Genomic DNA, 12,730 nt, shown 5'->3' with positions numbered 1-12,730 from the left:
CCATGTACAAAGGCTCTGAATAGGGAGCAGCACCTCCATAGACTTGAAGCAGGCTAGTGTGGCCACAGCATAAATGAGGGAAAAGCTAAAGATGGACCGGAACCTGATTAGGCAGATCTGTAAACCATATTATACTGGATTTTTGTTTGCTTCAATAAATCTCTTAAGAATAACTGCAAGCTACTAAATGATTTTAAGTAGGGGAATGAAATGAAAATAAAAAATGTGTAAGCTCTTTTATTAAATACTAATTAAGACTGGATGGAGGCAAAGAGGTGAGTGTACAGTAATAGGGGGCAAGACCTTTTATGGTAATATGAGTGATCAGATCTACCTTGACTGGATGATGGGAAAGACACATTAGAAATATTAGAAAATTATTTAGTGATCAGGATTTGGTAATGGGATAAGGGGGCCGAGGGACAGTGACAAATCAAAGACTTAGAAATTTTTGGCTTGAACACTTAAGAGGATGATGTGATAGTGCCGTGTATTAAGATGGGTTTTCATTAAGTGTTTAACTGAAAACATTATGTAAAATCAGAATGTGAAATAAAACATCAGTTTGCAATACTTAAGAAAAACTGCAGTCATTTCATAATTTCAAATTATATTCTTTGATCAATAGTCCTCCCACAATTTCTCAATGTCTGAACTTACTAAAAATTGGCAATGTCAATTTTAGACTCTTGTCATTTAAAATGTTTCCTACCACCCTAGGTTAAAAACAAACAAAAAAACCCCACGAAACTCTAAACATAGCCTACAAAGCTCGGCCCTATACTCTTTGTCCTTTGGCTAATCTTACTTTCTTTTAATTCTTAGAATATGCTAGGCTTCCCTTCTGCCTGTGGCTCTTTGCACATCTTTTCCTTTGCTAAAAGCAACTGTACTCCCAGTTAATGTTTGATTTGTGGATTTCTGATCAACTATCACTTCCACCTGAGATTGAGACCCCCATTGTATACTTTTATAGTAAATTATACTTTCCCCAGAGAATTCAGTCACACACACACACACACACACACACACACACACACACACACACAACCTGCTTTATCACTGAATCCCTAAAAACCTAGTACAGAACCTACCACCCAGCCAGCAGTCTAATTTCTGTTGAACAATGACTGACTTTGGTAGCAAGGCAAACTGGAGGCTAAATTTAGATTTAATCCAAGTTCTGCTGTTCACTGGCAATCGCACATTGGGCTATAGATAGAGCAATTTTTATACTGGTTAAAACATAAACATAGCCACTTTGTGTAAAAAAAAACTACCAATGTACAAGTGTGGCAAAGGTTCTTTCATTTGCTTTTAGTAAACTAAATGCTACATAACTGCATTTTTCTGTAGAATGCAAACAATATGCTCTTCATAATCAGATTGAAGAACTGTTAAATGCAGCTCACCTGAAATTCAGTTTATGACAGAATTTAGCCATATTTTCACTAAAATAATTTGACTTAAAGAACATATCAATACTGCATAGGAAAATTTCTGGATTCTTGTTTTAAAGTGTTACTGTTTTATTTTTTCTTTTGTTGAATATACATTTGTTTTACTGGCAGTCCAGATAAACAAGTATATAAAGGAAATATTTAAACTTTTCTTTTGGTAGAAGATAAACTGTGCAGATTAAAATGCCTCAATTTAACCTGAAGAAATGGTTTGAATCATACAAATTTTTAAGAAGAAAAATAAAGACTGTCCAAAGGGATTCTCCTAGCTTATAACACATTTCCAGAATAACTTTCAAAAAAAAAAAATTCAAAAATACTCATTGGCTACTTTAAAAATATGTCAATACCATATGGCTTTATGAAATAACTTCTAAAATTTATAATTTTTTATTTAAAAAGGATCCCAAGTTTTAAATAAACCACTAGCAATATCATTTTTTCACTTAAAAGTGCGTATCTCTGAGGGTGGGACATACATACTTTTCCAACAAACAATTTTTACAAATTTTTAACACACAAAAAAAAAATCACTTAAAATATTTTTAAGGGGGAAAAGAGTTTTCACCAACAGTCATCTTTAAATAGACTGCAATAGATGACATTGTTCCTTTTTCTTTTTCGTTTCATGCCATCAAAATTCTCAGTAAGATGCTTTGGCAGTTCTAAGACATATCATGGTCTCTACCAAGAGACACTGACATTAATGATGTCCGTGGAGATGGCAATTGCCTTGATGGCTCAATATGAATAGAGACATTACTGGGCTGGGTCTCCAAATCGGAGGCAAAGATGCTCTCTTCTCTTACATCAAGAGTCTGTTCAATTGAAGCTGCCTGGAGTGGAATATTATCTACAGTTTTGTTGGCATTAATTAAATTGTTATTAAGTGTGGTAATATCACATTCTTTGTCCAGGACACCAAATTCATCTTCTATTGTAACTATATCTTCAGTTTCAAATGTTTCCAAAGGAGCCAAAAACTCACTTTGTAGAGGGTCTTGAGGACCACTATTGTCACATTCTGCACCCTCCTTTACTTCAGAATCTTTATCACTATCACTGTCAATGGTAATTACAACTGGGGAACGTGAACCATTATCTCCATGGTGTTTCTTATGCTTCTTCTTATGTTTCTTCTTTTTCTTTTTATGATGTCTAGTTGTATCAGTAGCTTTCCCTTCATAAACAATCTCTACACTCGGGCTCCGGGTCCTCCTTTTTCTCCTCTTGTGTTTTGTTTCTTTGTCTGATGATCGGCTATCTGAAAAGCTGTCACTTTCATTTTTGTAGTTTCCATCCAATTTTGAAGATTTTTGGTAATGACCTTCCTTCATTTTAGAAGCAAATTCATGAGATGGTTGAGCCACTTCATTAGTACCCTCTAAATGCCGTGTTTTGTACTTTCGTTTCCCTCCAGGCTTTTCATTTCTCACTCGGTCAGGGCCTGTAGATGCAGTCTTTGATCTATTACTAGATAGGCTCCTTGATCTGTGCCTTTCATAGTAGTAATATTTCCTTTCACTGTGACTGTTTTTTTTCCTGGCATTTGTTCTTTCAGAAAAAGATTGAATTCTAAATTCTGGACTTGAAGATTGTCTAGAATAGTGAGCTCTAGATAGAGTTCTCCTCCTATAAGATGATTCATAGCCATCCCTATCCTTGTTTCTACTATAGTAAGTATACTCCCACTTATATCTGCTTCCATAATTATTCCTTAAATAATAACGATCTCTAGTTCTGCTCCGTGATCGTCTTTTACCATGATCATTGCTATGAGATCTTGATCTGCTTGTGCTTTCACTACTTAAAGACAGGGTTTGGCTTCTCCTTGACCAACTACTCTCTCTAGTTCTTGACCTTTTTTTGTCTCTCCTACCTCTAGGTCTGCTACTCTCTCTGCTTCTGGATCGTTTTCTTTTCATTCTCTTTTTTCCATGATGCTTTCTATGATTCTTCTGATCATGCCCACTTCTACTCTGGGAACGTGAATCTGAACTTCTTGATCTTCCCCTCCTTCTGTGTCTGTGGTTATATGGAGAATACAATCTGTCTCCTCTGATAGATGAGCTCAGGTCTCTGGGAGAGGACAATGAAGTAGATCGTTTTTCTTCCTTCTTTGATTTGATCCTTGTAGCAGAATCACAATGACTTTTATTGATTTGCTCATCCTTTCCAAGGGTGGAGCGTGGAGATGAACATCTACTCACATCACTGTCACCAGAACTATAGGACTGCTCTTGTTCTTGTGTCTTTACTGTTTCCATTTTCTCATAAGATCCTAACTCCTCAGAATCGGAAGATAGTTCAACAAGTTCTGGGGTCCTCTCAGCTAGTGGTTTAACAAACCCAACAATGATACAATTATCTGAAGAAGAATCACTGTCATTATTTAGTTCCTCATTGGTTTGTACTCCTTGTATCTGGGACGTGGCTCTTCCTGTTACAAGTTCTTCATCTGAACTGTCAGAAGTATTTAGAAGGGAAGACATGGCAGCATGTACTTGCTCTGAGCTTGAGTAAGATGGCCCTGGAGTTTCATCATCCCATGGTGCCTGACTAACAGTGGCTACATTAATATCTAGCTCTTGGGTCTCAGCTTCATCTGGAGATATTGTTATGACTGAAGAATCAGAATGGCTACCTTCTTCATAGGAAGGAGCAGGGCAATCATAATTAGCATGCTGGTCAAAGGCTGCCATATTAAAAGGAGATCGAGCAAAACTGATAAATTCATGTATAAAATGCTCAGTCCTATTAAGTAAAAATGGCCTTAAATCAGACACAAATGCCTGACTCTCCAAGTCATAGCGAGTAACATTACTCATGATGATGTGCTGCACTATATTCACTAAAGATCCATGAGCTCCAAAAAGAACTGTAAGTTCACGTTTTAACCAAGGGACTAATCTGTGAAGACAAGCTGGATTTCTACGGAAAAATTCAGCTGAGATATCCCTGTAGCGACCACCATCTTCAATGTTTCTAACACGAGCACCAGCACGATAGAGAGTTCGCCTAAAATTAATAATATCCTGTTCTTGAATTTTCCGCAAAGATCTTTCATCAGCAGTAGTTGGCCTCCTTGGAATCTGTCTCATAAATTGAGGAATTTCACCATGTCTAGGTCTTGTTGAAATGCCTAACCCTTCAAAGAGTACTCCACTATCTGGTGGAGTTGTTGTTCTTCTATTCATGGTACTACTGGGTGAATATACAGAAGCATTTCCGTCTCTGGTCATAGTTGTACGATACCGGAATCGTCGAACATCAGCAAAAGAACCATTATATGGAGGCCTTAGGACGTACTCCTTGAAGTCATCTTCTGCCCTCACAGAATGGAAGATAGAATCAAAGGGCTGTTTACATAGTGGACATTCAGCTTTGTTTTTAGACCACTCCTGTACACAGCGAAAACAGAACTTATGTAAACAGCGGTCTAAGTAAGACACATTATCAAACCTATCCAAGCATATGGGACACTTAGAATCAGGAGATGCATCAGCTGGTACTGTCTGTTGCAATTTGCTAGTGCCAGCTTTAGGTGAAAAGTTGTCCATTTTAAATTCCTTAGCGGCTGATGCCATTATCTGCAAAAGGGAAAAAATTACATCAGTAACCTGATAAAAGAAATGACTAAACCTGAAAAAAACCTCAAATGACGGAAGCATACTCTGGTGAAAATAACTGAATAGTTCAATATCTTTGTAATATAAAGGGGCAGTGTAGCATGGTAATATAGTAAATAAATACAAGCTCTCGAGTCAGATTTCCTGGGTTTGGATTCTGGTTCCTTACTAGCAGTGTGACTGTGTACCAGTTACTATCTCTATGCTTCAATTTCATCTGTAGATCACTGCCCCACAGGGCTTGTGAACAAGGCATCCTTAGAAAAGGTGCCTGGCATAGTAAGTTCTCAAATATTATATAACATTTTATTATTCTTTTAAAACTGATTTAATTGAGAAATATTTGGTATATACAAAAAAACTAAAAAAAAAAAAATTATATCAAGAAAATATACCAAAGTACCCATGTATCTACCACTTGGATTTCACAACTAACATTTTTTTCAAGGTTATTCCAGATTTTTAAAAACATCCCTTGTCTTCTCCTTCTAGGCCTCTCTAAAAAACAAAAAAAAAAAAACAAAAACATCTGTTCTTAAGTGGTGTTATGGCTATCTACAGTTTTATATCTTTCACACATATATTCCTCAAGACAATATAGACTACTGATTTATTTTATTTATGGTAAGTATTGTATATGGACCTTTAAAAATAGTGTTAGCAATAACTTTGTTGACAGGTGGTTACTAGACTTATCATGGTGGTCACATAGTAGGTACATAAATGACGAATCACTATGTTGTACACCTGAAACTAATATATTGTAAGTCAATTATAATTTTTAAAAAATGTTAGTGAGATAATCTGCGTACCAGAAAGTTCACTTGTTTAAATCAACTCTATGGTTTTTAGTGAAAGATTCCTTCACACACAAAAAGAATTTTTAGTCAAAGTTAAATATTAAATGTAAAGTGCCTGGCTCAGCAAATGCTCATTAAATGTTAGTTGCTGTTGTCAGTACTATGATAACTATTATTACTACACTATTATATATATTCAGTTCATCACTGATTCCTTTCAGCACCCTTAAGAAGTCTTTCTTAGCCTTTTTATTTAATCCAAAGTCAGCCCAAAGTACCTTGAATCATGCTTTCGGTCCCCTTCCTTTATTATCTTTTCCCACGAGGATCACAAGAATCTTAGAGATTAGTTTGTTTTCTTTGAATTTATCAGTTTATATTGGCCCATAACTTAAAAAATGAATTTGCCAGAGCTAAAATCTAGTTTGTGTTACATTTTGGCCTTGTTATTGTATAAAATCCTTCCTTAGCCACATTCTACACTAATTATTATGTAGTTTCCTCCTTTATGTTTTCCTGTGCCTATTATTCATCTTTCTCTACCTCCTCTATCACAGAAGTCCTATCATTAGTCAATCTCTATCAAGTTATTCAAATAATATAACTTTGATTTTCTCAATTCATTGGTCATTCCAAGTTCTAACAAAAACAAACCCACGACAAAAACCTGACATTGTAAAACATAAGTTATTTCATCATAGATTTCAAATTAAACTTGCTCATCTAGGGCATCTTAACTTTATCAAAGCCATAACTTATTAGGGAGTAGATTACTATTGAACAAGTTTTTTACGGCGTTCAAATATGTATAGTCTTATAGTCTTTAATTTCTCTAGAGCAGAAATTAAAAATTACCACTGTCCTTAAAGAGAATAGAATTATAAATACATAATACCAATTGCTTTTCTGTCAATATATTTAAATTCTGCAACCTGAATATTGCATAAATTTGACAGTTTCCTCTAGCTCTAATATTTTTCATTCTCCTACTCAGGAAAAAAAAAAACACCTAAAAACAAAAAACTGTAGGATAAGAGCTAGTATACGTGTGTTAGCAGAAGGTGTGAAAAGTGGAAAGAGAACTGGAGAGGTTATCAGGAGATCTGGATTAAAGACCACACTAACTCTAGACTTTAGTCTGCCCCTTCTATATATAGTAAAGGGATAATTAGACTTTAAATAGACTTGTAAATTTCAAGCTAATACATTTTATCCTAATTTATGTCTCTGGAATAAAGAATTTTAGTGTTCACTAACCATTTCCAGTTCACATAAAAATTACAACCCAGAATGAATTTGTTAATGAGGTAGTAAACTTGAAGTTCAAATAAAACAAAATCTAAACTATGTATGATTTTAAAAAAATGACACCTTAGTATTCCCTCCTCTAGTTTTATAAGCCTGTTAATTACTTGGACAGCTCAAGTCTAAAGAATGTCCAGTAATGTCATCCATAATAAGTAAAAAGAACTAATAGAGTTTTGTATTTCTACAAAGGGATACAAAATATTATGCAAAGAATGGTATTCATCCAAAATACCAAATAAGGCAACAAATGTAAATCATCAAATCAGGAATCTGCTCCTTCAAAATCATCACTCAATAGTATTAAAATTAAAATATTTGCTAAGATACAAATGAAGCAGAATTATCATATGACCCAGCAATCTGACACCTATTTAAGAGACATAAAAACATATCTCCACACAAAAACTCACTAAGTGAATATTCACAGTAGCATTTGTCCTAAAAGGTCAAAAGTGAAAATAACCCAAATGCCTATCATCTGGGGAAGATTAAAAAAAAAGGAATATTTGGCAATAAAAAGGAAGTACTGATACATGCTACAACATGGATAAACCTTTTCATTATGCTAAATGAAAAAAAATCCATCACAGAGGACCACATATTGTATGATACCATTTCTATGAAATGTCCAGAATAAGCAAATCTAGACAGGACGCAGATTAATGGTTGCTGAGGGGAGTGGGAAGGATTACGAGGTTTCTTTCTAGAATGACGAAAATGTTCAATTTGATCATAGTTGCACTCTGTAAATACACTAAAACTACTGGATTACATATAATAGGTGAACTATATAGAATATAAATTATATCTTAACAAGGCTGTGTAAAAAATACAAATTATGGCATAAAACAGGATGACAAGAGACAGATAAAGATTTGTAGGTTTATAGACAAGGTTCTGGTTTTAGGTAAGCAAAGGTGGACCTGATGGTAAATTCAGTGCTTCGGGTTCTAGAAGTTTGTGATAAAGGTTTCCCTACCCTAGCACTCTAGGAATTAGGACTTCAAATTCATTTCCCCATAGGGGAGAAGATTAATCAGTTCTTCTGATCCCATTTCCTCAGCTGCCTCCAAAATTCTAAAATTTATCACCTTTAGAACAAACTGGTTAAGCCAAACCTTCCCTTCCCCAAATCTTCAAATCTGTTGGCTTTAATAAGGATAAGAACCCTTCGTGCCATATTTTCGGGGTAGTTCAGATAATCAATAGGCAAACATATCTATGGAAAAACAAATTGGAGTGAGGAAAAAGAATCAGGAGGCTGAAATCCAAATAAGACCATAGACTGACTAGACATAAAAACCACATAGTGATATAAACGAAGTAGAAATATTCTGAAGAATTAAAAATTTTATAAAGCCAGACTTCTTATAAAAGTCATATTCTGTGGCATTTCTTAAATAACTGAATAGAAAATTAAATCACCAGCTGATTACATCTGGAGGAGTGATGTTAATTCTAATGCAGAGCCAAGGCTGAGAATCAAAACCACAGAACAGCTGTGTGATCTAGAGGAAGTTATTTAATTTCTCAGCCTTAAATTTTCTCAATTTCAAAATGAGTTAAGTAATAATACCCTCCAGAAAAGGTGGTCATGTGAAGAAAGATATTCCACATAAACACTGAGGATACTGTTTCTCCATGTTATGTAAAAATAGTTGTTTTCATCACGCATAACTGATTGATTATAAAGGCCCAGAAAGATAACAATCTATAACAACTAATCTTCATACTTAATATAATTATTGTATTTAATATATCTAGGTAGAGTAACTAAAAAGGGTTCACAAATAAACTAGAAAAGTATTAAAAATAATCTGGGTTCTGCCTCTTGTGATCGTAAAGAAATCACTACCTCTCTTAACTGCAATTTAATCAATTCCAAAGATCATATGATCTTTTATAGGATCTATTGACCAGATCCTATAAAGTTTAATTTCAATTCCAGCAATAAAAAAAAAAAAAATGCTTGAGAACCATTCCCCTCTAAACACACTCACTCTAGACAAGCAAGATTGTTTTTGCTGACTGCATAGCTTTGCATGTTATTGACTAATAAAAACAAAACCCCCAACCCTCACCACTATTAACTTAATGGATAGCCCCTTCCCTTAATTTATTTTAACCTTGAACATTACCTACCAAATCTGCTTCATTTTTCCTCTTAAATCACTATTTGCCTCATGTCAGTACTACCCACTTCTAGTCTAGGAATCTGCAGCCCACGAGGAAAGCTGCCCCGACTGGATGGATGAATAAGTCACTCGATGTGGAATAAGTCCACAATGTGTAACTGTGCAGACAACTCCACAGTCACGGTGACAGTCGCTTCCATTGCTTGAAAACTGCCACCAGCCAGGATCTAAGACAAGCACCACGTGCATTACATAATCACAACGAACTAAAATATTGTTATTCCCATTTTACAGACAGGATCAGAGAGATCTGAGGACCCATTCAAGGTCACACCTGACAGTGGAGATACCACGATTCAGATTCGAAATTTTGTTTTGTATTGGGTTTCTTCCCCCTGAGACCAAGCTCTTTCCAGTACACGGCTATGCTCGCGCCTCTCGGGAGCGCTTCTTGGAAACGCAGCCCTCCCCCCACCCACCGGAACAAATCCACAGGTGTGCCGCAGGTGCCGCCCGCCCGGTCCCCTGCCTCGCCAAGGCTCGGACGGCCTGGCCTCTCAGCTCTCTCGTCCCTGGGCCTCGCTCCAGACGGGAGCTCCAGCTGGCCCAGCCCTTCCGACCCCCGCACCCCATTGTTCCCGATCTCACTCACCTCGGAGGATGCTGGCGCAGGCCGAGCTGGGGCGCTCGTGGCAAGCTCCCGGCGGCTCAGAAAGCTAGGTCGGTGACGGCAGGATCCGCGAAGGCGTACCCGGCGACTTCTCCGCCGGCCCTCAGGAGCGGGAGCAGGCGGGGGCGCTTCACCCTCCTCGCGAGACAGCGGAGACCCCGGCGGCTGCTGCGACCCCTGTGACGTAAAGCGCTCATCACCAATGGCAGCTTGGGGGCGGCGGTAGGAGCAAAGCCCACCCCGCGGCCCTCGGCGCGTCAAAACACAACACCCGCCTGCGTAACGCATGCGCAGTAGAAAGGCGCCGGCAATGAGGGCGGGGCTTACGCGCCCGGCCAGAGCCCTGGCCCTTCCCCCACAGCCCCTCTGTTCCTGGAATGGGAGAAACAAGACACGGAAGCAGAAATCTTTATCACCGTCATCATTCTCTGTAACTACCTACCAATCTCTGGGGTTAGAGGGGCACTAACTTAATGTTCGCTCCTAACACCCGGAAAACACGACAACTAGCTTAGTCTCATTTAAACCTCACCAAACTCTGCGAGAAGTTAACTAAAATTATCTCCAGTGTATAAAGAACCCGAGTTACACGGAGATGAAGTGACTTCATCTCTTGTGGCACAGCTAGGAAATAACAACACCAGGATCAAATGGAACTCAAAGCGAGAACTCAACCAGAATCCTACATAGTGTTTAGAGAGAGATCTACTTCAGTCTGAGGATGAACAGGGATTACCTCCAAGAGAACAGAGCCTTGAAATCTTCCCAAAACAGATAACACTTTCTCTCTCCTCCCCCTTGTCCCGCTCCCCGAAATCAGGATTAAAACTCTATTTTAGATGACATCTGAGATGTACAGAGAAAGAACGTCTGATTCTAAAGGGGCCCATTACTCCATTCTACCCTCTGGCCTCAGATGGGAGCGTCCCAAACATTCTAGAACTGAATTTGGTAGAACCCGCCAAGTGGCAACCACCAACCTTTGACTTAGTATTTGATACGTGCTACCGTTCTAAGCACATAGTAAACGCTCAGCAAACACTTGTTGATTGGCAGGTACGTTATGCCAGGTAATCAGTGCCAAGTTATTTCTTCTCAGAAGTTATCATTTACATCAACAAGCCGCTGCGTTGTTTCTTGAAGACGGGCTCAGTTTATAGACAGTCCCACGATTCGTCAGTTATATAAAAGTGGGTGGCATTTTTATTTACGTCAAAGATGAATACACGAACGCCTATCAATATAATGTGGGAACAGATGGGAGGCGGTACGTGAATTCTTCCACCGTTAGACGCCGGTGTAGTATTTAAAACATGGACTAGTTTTCCCAATACACTTTTAAATGTACATTACGGTACATTATCCTGCATTACCACTGCTCTGCAACGAACAAAATGACGAGGTACACTTACCTAGTGCCCAACAAACCATTTTTAAACATTTTCTCATTTCTCATTCCGTCTCTGAAAGGCGGGCTAGGCCTGCGATCACGTGAGCCCGCCCCCAGCTCCGGGCGGAAGAGGCTGACCCTGCGGGTGGGAAACGCTACCGGAGGCGAGTGGGCGGGCGGCTGTGCCAGGCTGAAAGATGGCCGCCGCCACCACCGCCGCCGCCCGGCAGCCGCCGCCCCGGAGGTTACTCTAAGGCCTGCAGGTTCTGCGCGTTCCCACGGACCGTTGTCGCCTTCTTACCATGAAGCCAGTGGGTCGCCGCACGCTGGACTGGATTTACTCGGTGGTAGGTCCCGGCTCTGATGAGGCTCCACGGTGTCGACTCCCTAGGCCCGTAGGCGAAGCCCTTCTATTCCTTCAGCGCCCAGAAACTCTAAAATCCATTCCTGAATTAAGCATTTCACTCCCTTCACCTTAACTCCGCCTCTTCCTGAGGATACGCTCTTCCGCTTCTTACGTAAGGACAGCTGGGTGTACTCGCTGCCGGAATCCCTTATTCGCGTTTATCACTATAATTTCCACCTTAGCAACGTACATGGCAACCTATGGGGGACGAAGAGAAGTAACACTCACATTACAGTGAATTTTTTGCTTCTTCCCCTCTTCCATTTTTTTTTCAGTTGCTCCTCGCGATCGTATTACTCTCCTGGGGATATGTAATCTATGCATCAACAGTAGCTGCTCGACGACAGCTAAGGAAGGAATACCCTGACAAAATTTTCGGCATGAATGAAAATTTGTAATTCCTCCCAGTTTTAATCTATGCAAATACTTCTCTGGCACGTGTCTAGATTTAAAGTAATATCCATATAGTTTCCAATTTTATTTTTGCTTATTGTGCTTTATAATAAACCACTAATGTGCTAATTTTTCAACTATTTGTCTTTTACATTCTCACGTAACAAAGCAATCTAGATCTGACAGCCTTTGAGTATCAGATCATAGATGGAGTGACATGTTTTTCAATTTATAGTTTATAAAATACTTTTTAAATGCCTCTGAAAGCCACCTTTAAAACGAATGTGTGGAATTCCTATCCTTATGTTTATTGTAACATTTCATTCTGTTGCATACTTACACATCAGACTAGATTAAGTATTATATAAGAAAAAAATCTGTCTTGTGACTATTTTTCTACATCCTATTTTTCAAGTCAAGAACAGCCAGAAAATGTAGGTGATCACTCTTATATTTTGTTACCATGTCCAGTTCTTACTTATTATTAAATAATCAAGAGTCTCAAATTGTAAAGTTTTTGAGGAGAAATAGACAACACA

At 38.3% G+C, this 12,730-nt stretch overlaps 2 protein-coding genes across 3 annotated transcripts; one reads left to right on the top strand and one right to left on the bottom strand.

The window, feature by feature from the left end:
* On the bottom strand, window positions 1-12,053 carry TOPORS (TOP1 binding arginine/serine rich protein, E3 ubiquitin ligase). Of its 2 annotated transcripts, none has more exons than XM_016130338.2 (3): window positions 11,694-12,053; window positions 9,985-10,179; window positions 1-5,050 (listed from the first exon to the last, which is right to left on the bottom strand). In XM_016130338.2, exons 1-3 carry the CDS (start codon window positions 11,694-11,696, stop codon window positions 2,126-2,128), a joined length of 3,123 nt encoding a protein of 1,040 aa, XP_015985824.1. In that variant the 5' UTR covers window positions 11,697-12,053; the 3' UTR covers window positions 1-2,125. The 2 variants fall into 2 exon arrangements, with proteins under 2 accessions (XP_015985824.1, XP_036094943.1); XM_036239050.1 differs by lacking the exon at window positions 11,694-12,053 and adding an exon at window positions 11,415-11,522.
* SMIM27 (small integral membrane protein 27) lies at window positions 11,571-12,328 on the top strand. The gene is made up of 2 exons (XM_036239051.1): window positions 11,571-11,739; window positions 12,074-12,328. The coding sequence occupies exons 1-2, from the start codon at window positions 11,695-11,697 to the stop codon at window positions 12,194-12,196; spliced, it is 168 nt and encodes a 55-aa protein (XP_036094944.1). The 5' UTR covers window positions 11,571-11,694; the 3' UTR covers window positions 12,197-12,328.
* Window positions 12,329-12,730: the final 402 nt, after the last annotated feature.

The sequence above is a fragment of the Rousettus aegyptiacus genome, unplaced genomic scaffold (assembly GCF_014176215.1).
Source record: "Rousettus aegyptiacus isolate mRouAeg1 unplaced genomic scaffold, mRouAeg1.p scaffold_m13_p_3, whole genome shotgun sequence".
NCBI classification, from domain to species: domain Eukaryota; kingdom Metazoa; phylum Chordata; class Mammalia; order Chiroptera; family Pteropodidae; genus Rousettus; species Rousettus aegyptiacus.
The sequence above is the reverse complement of the archived record's forward strand: the minus strand, read 5'-3'. Positions and strand labels throughout refer to the sequence as shown.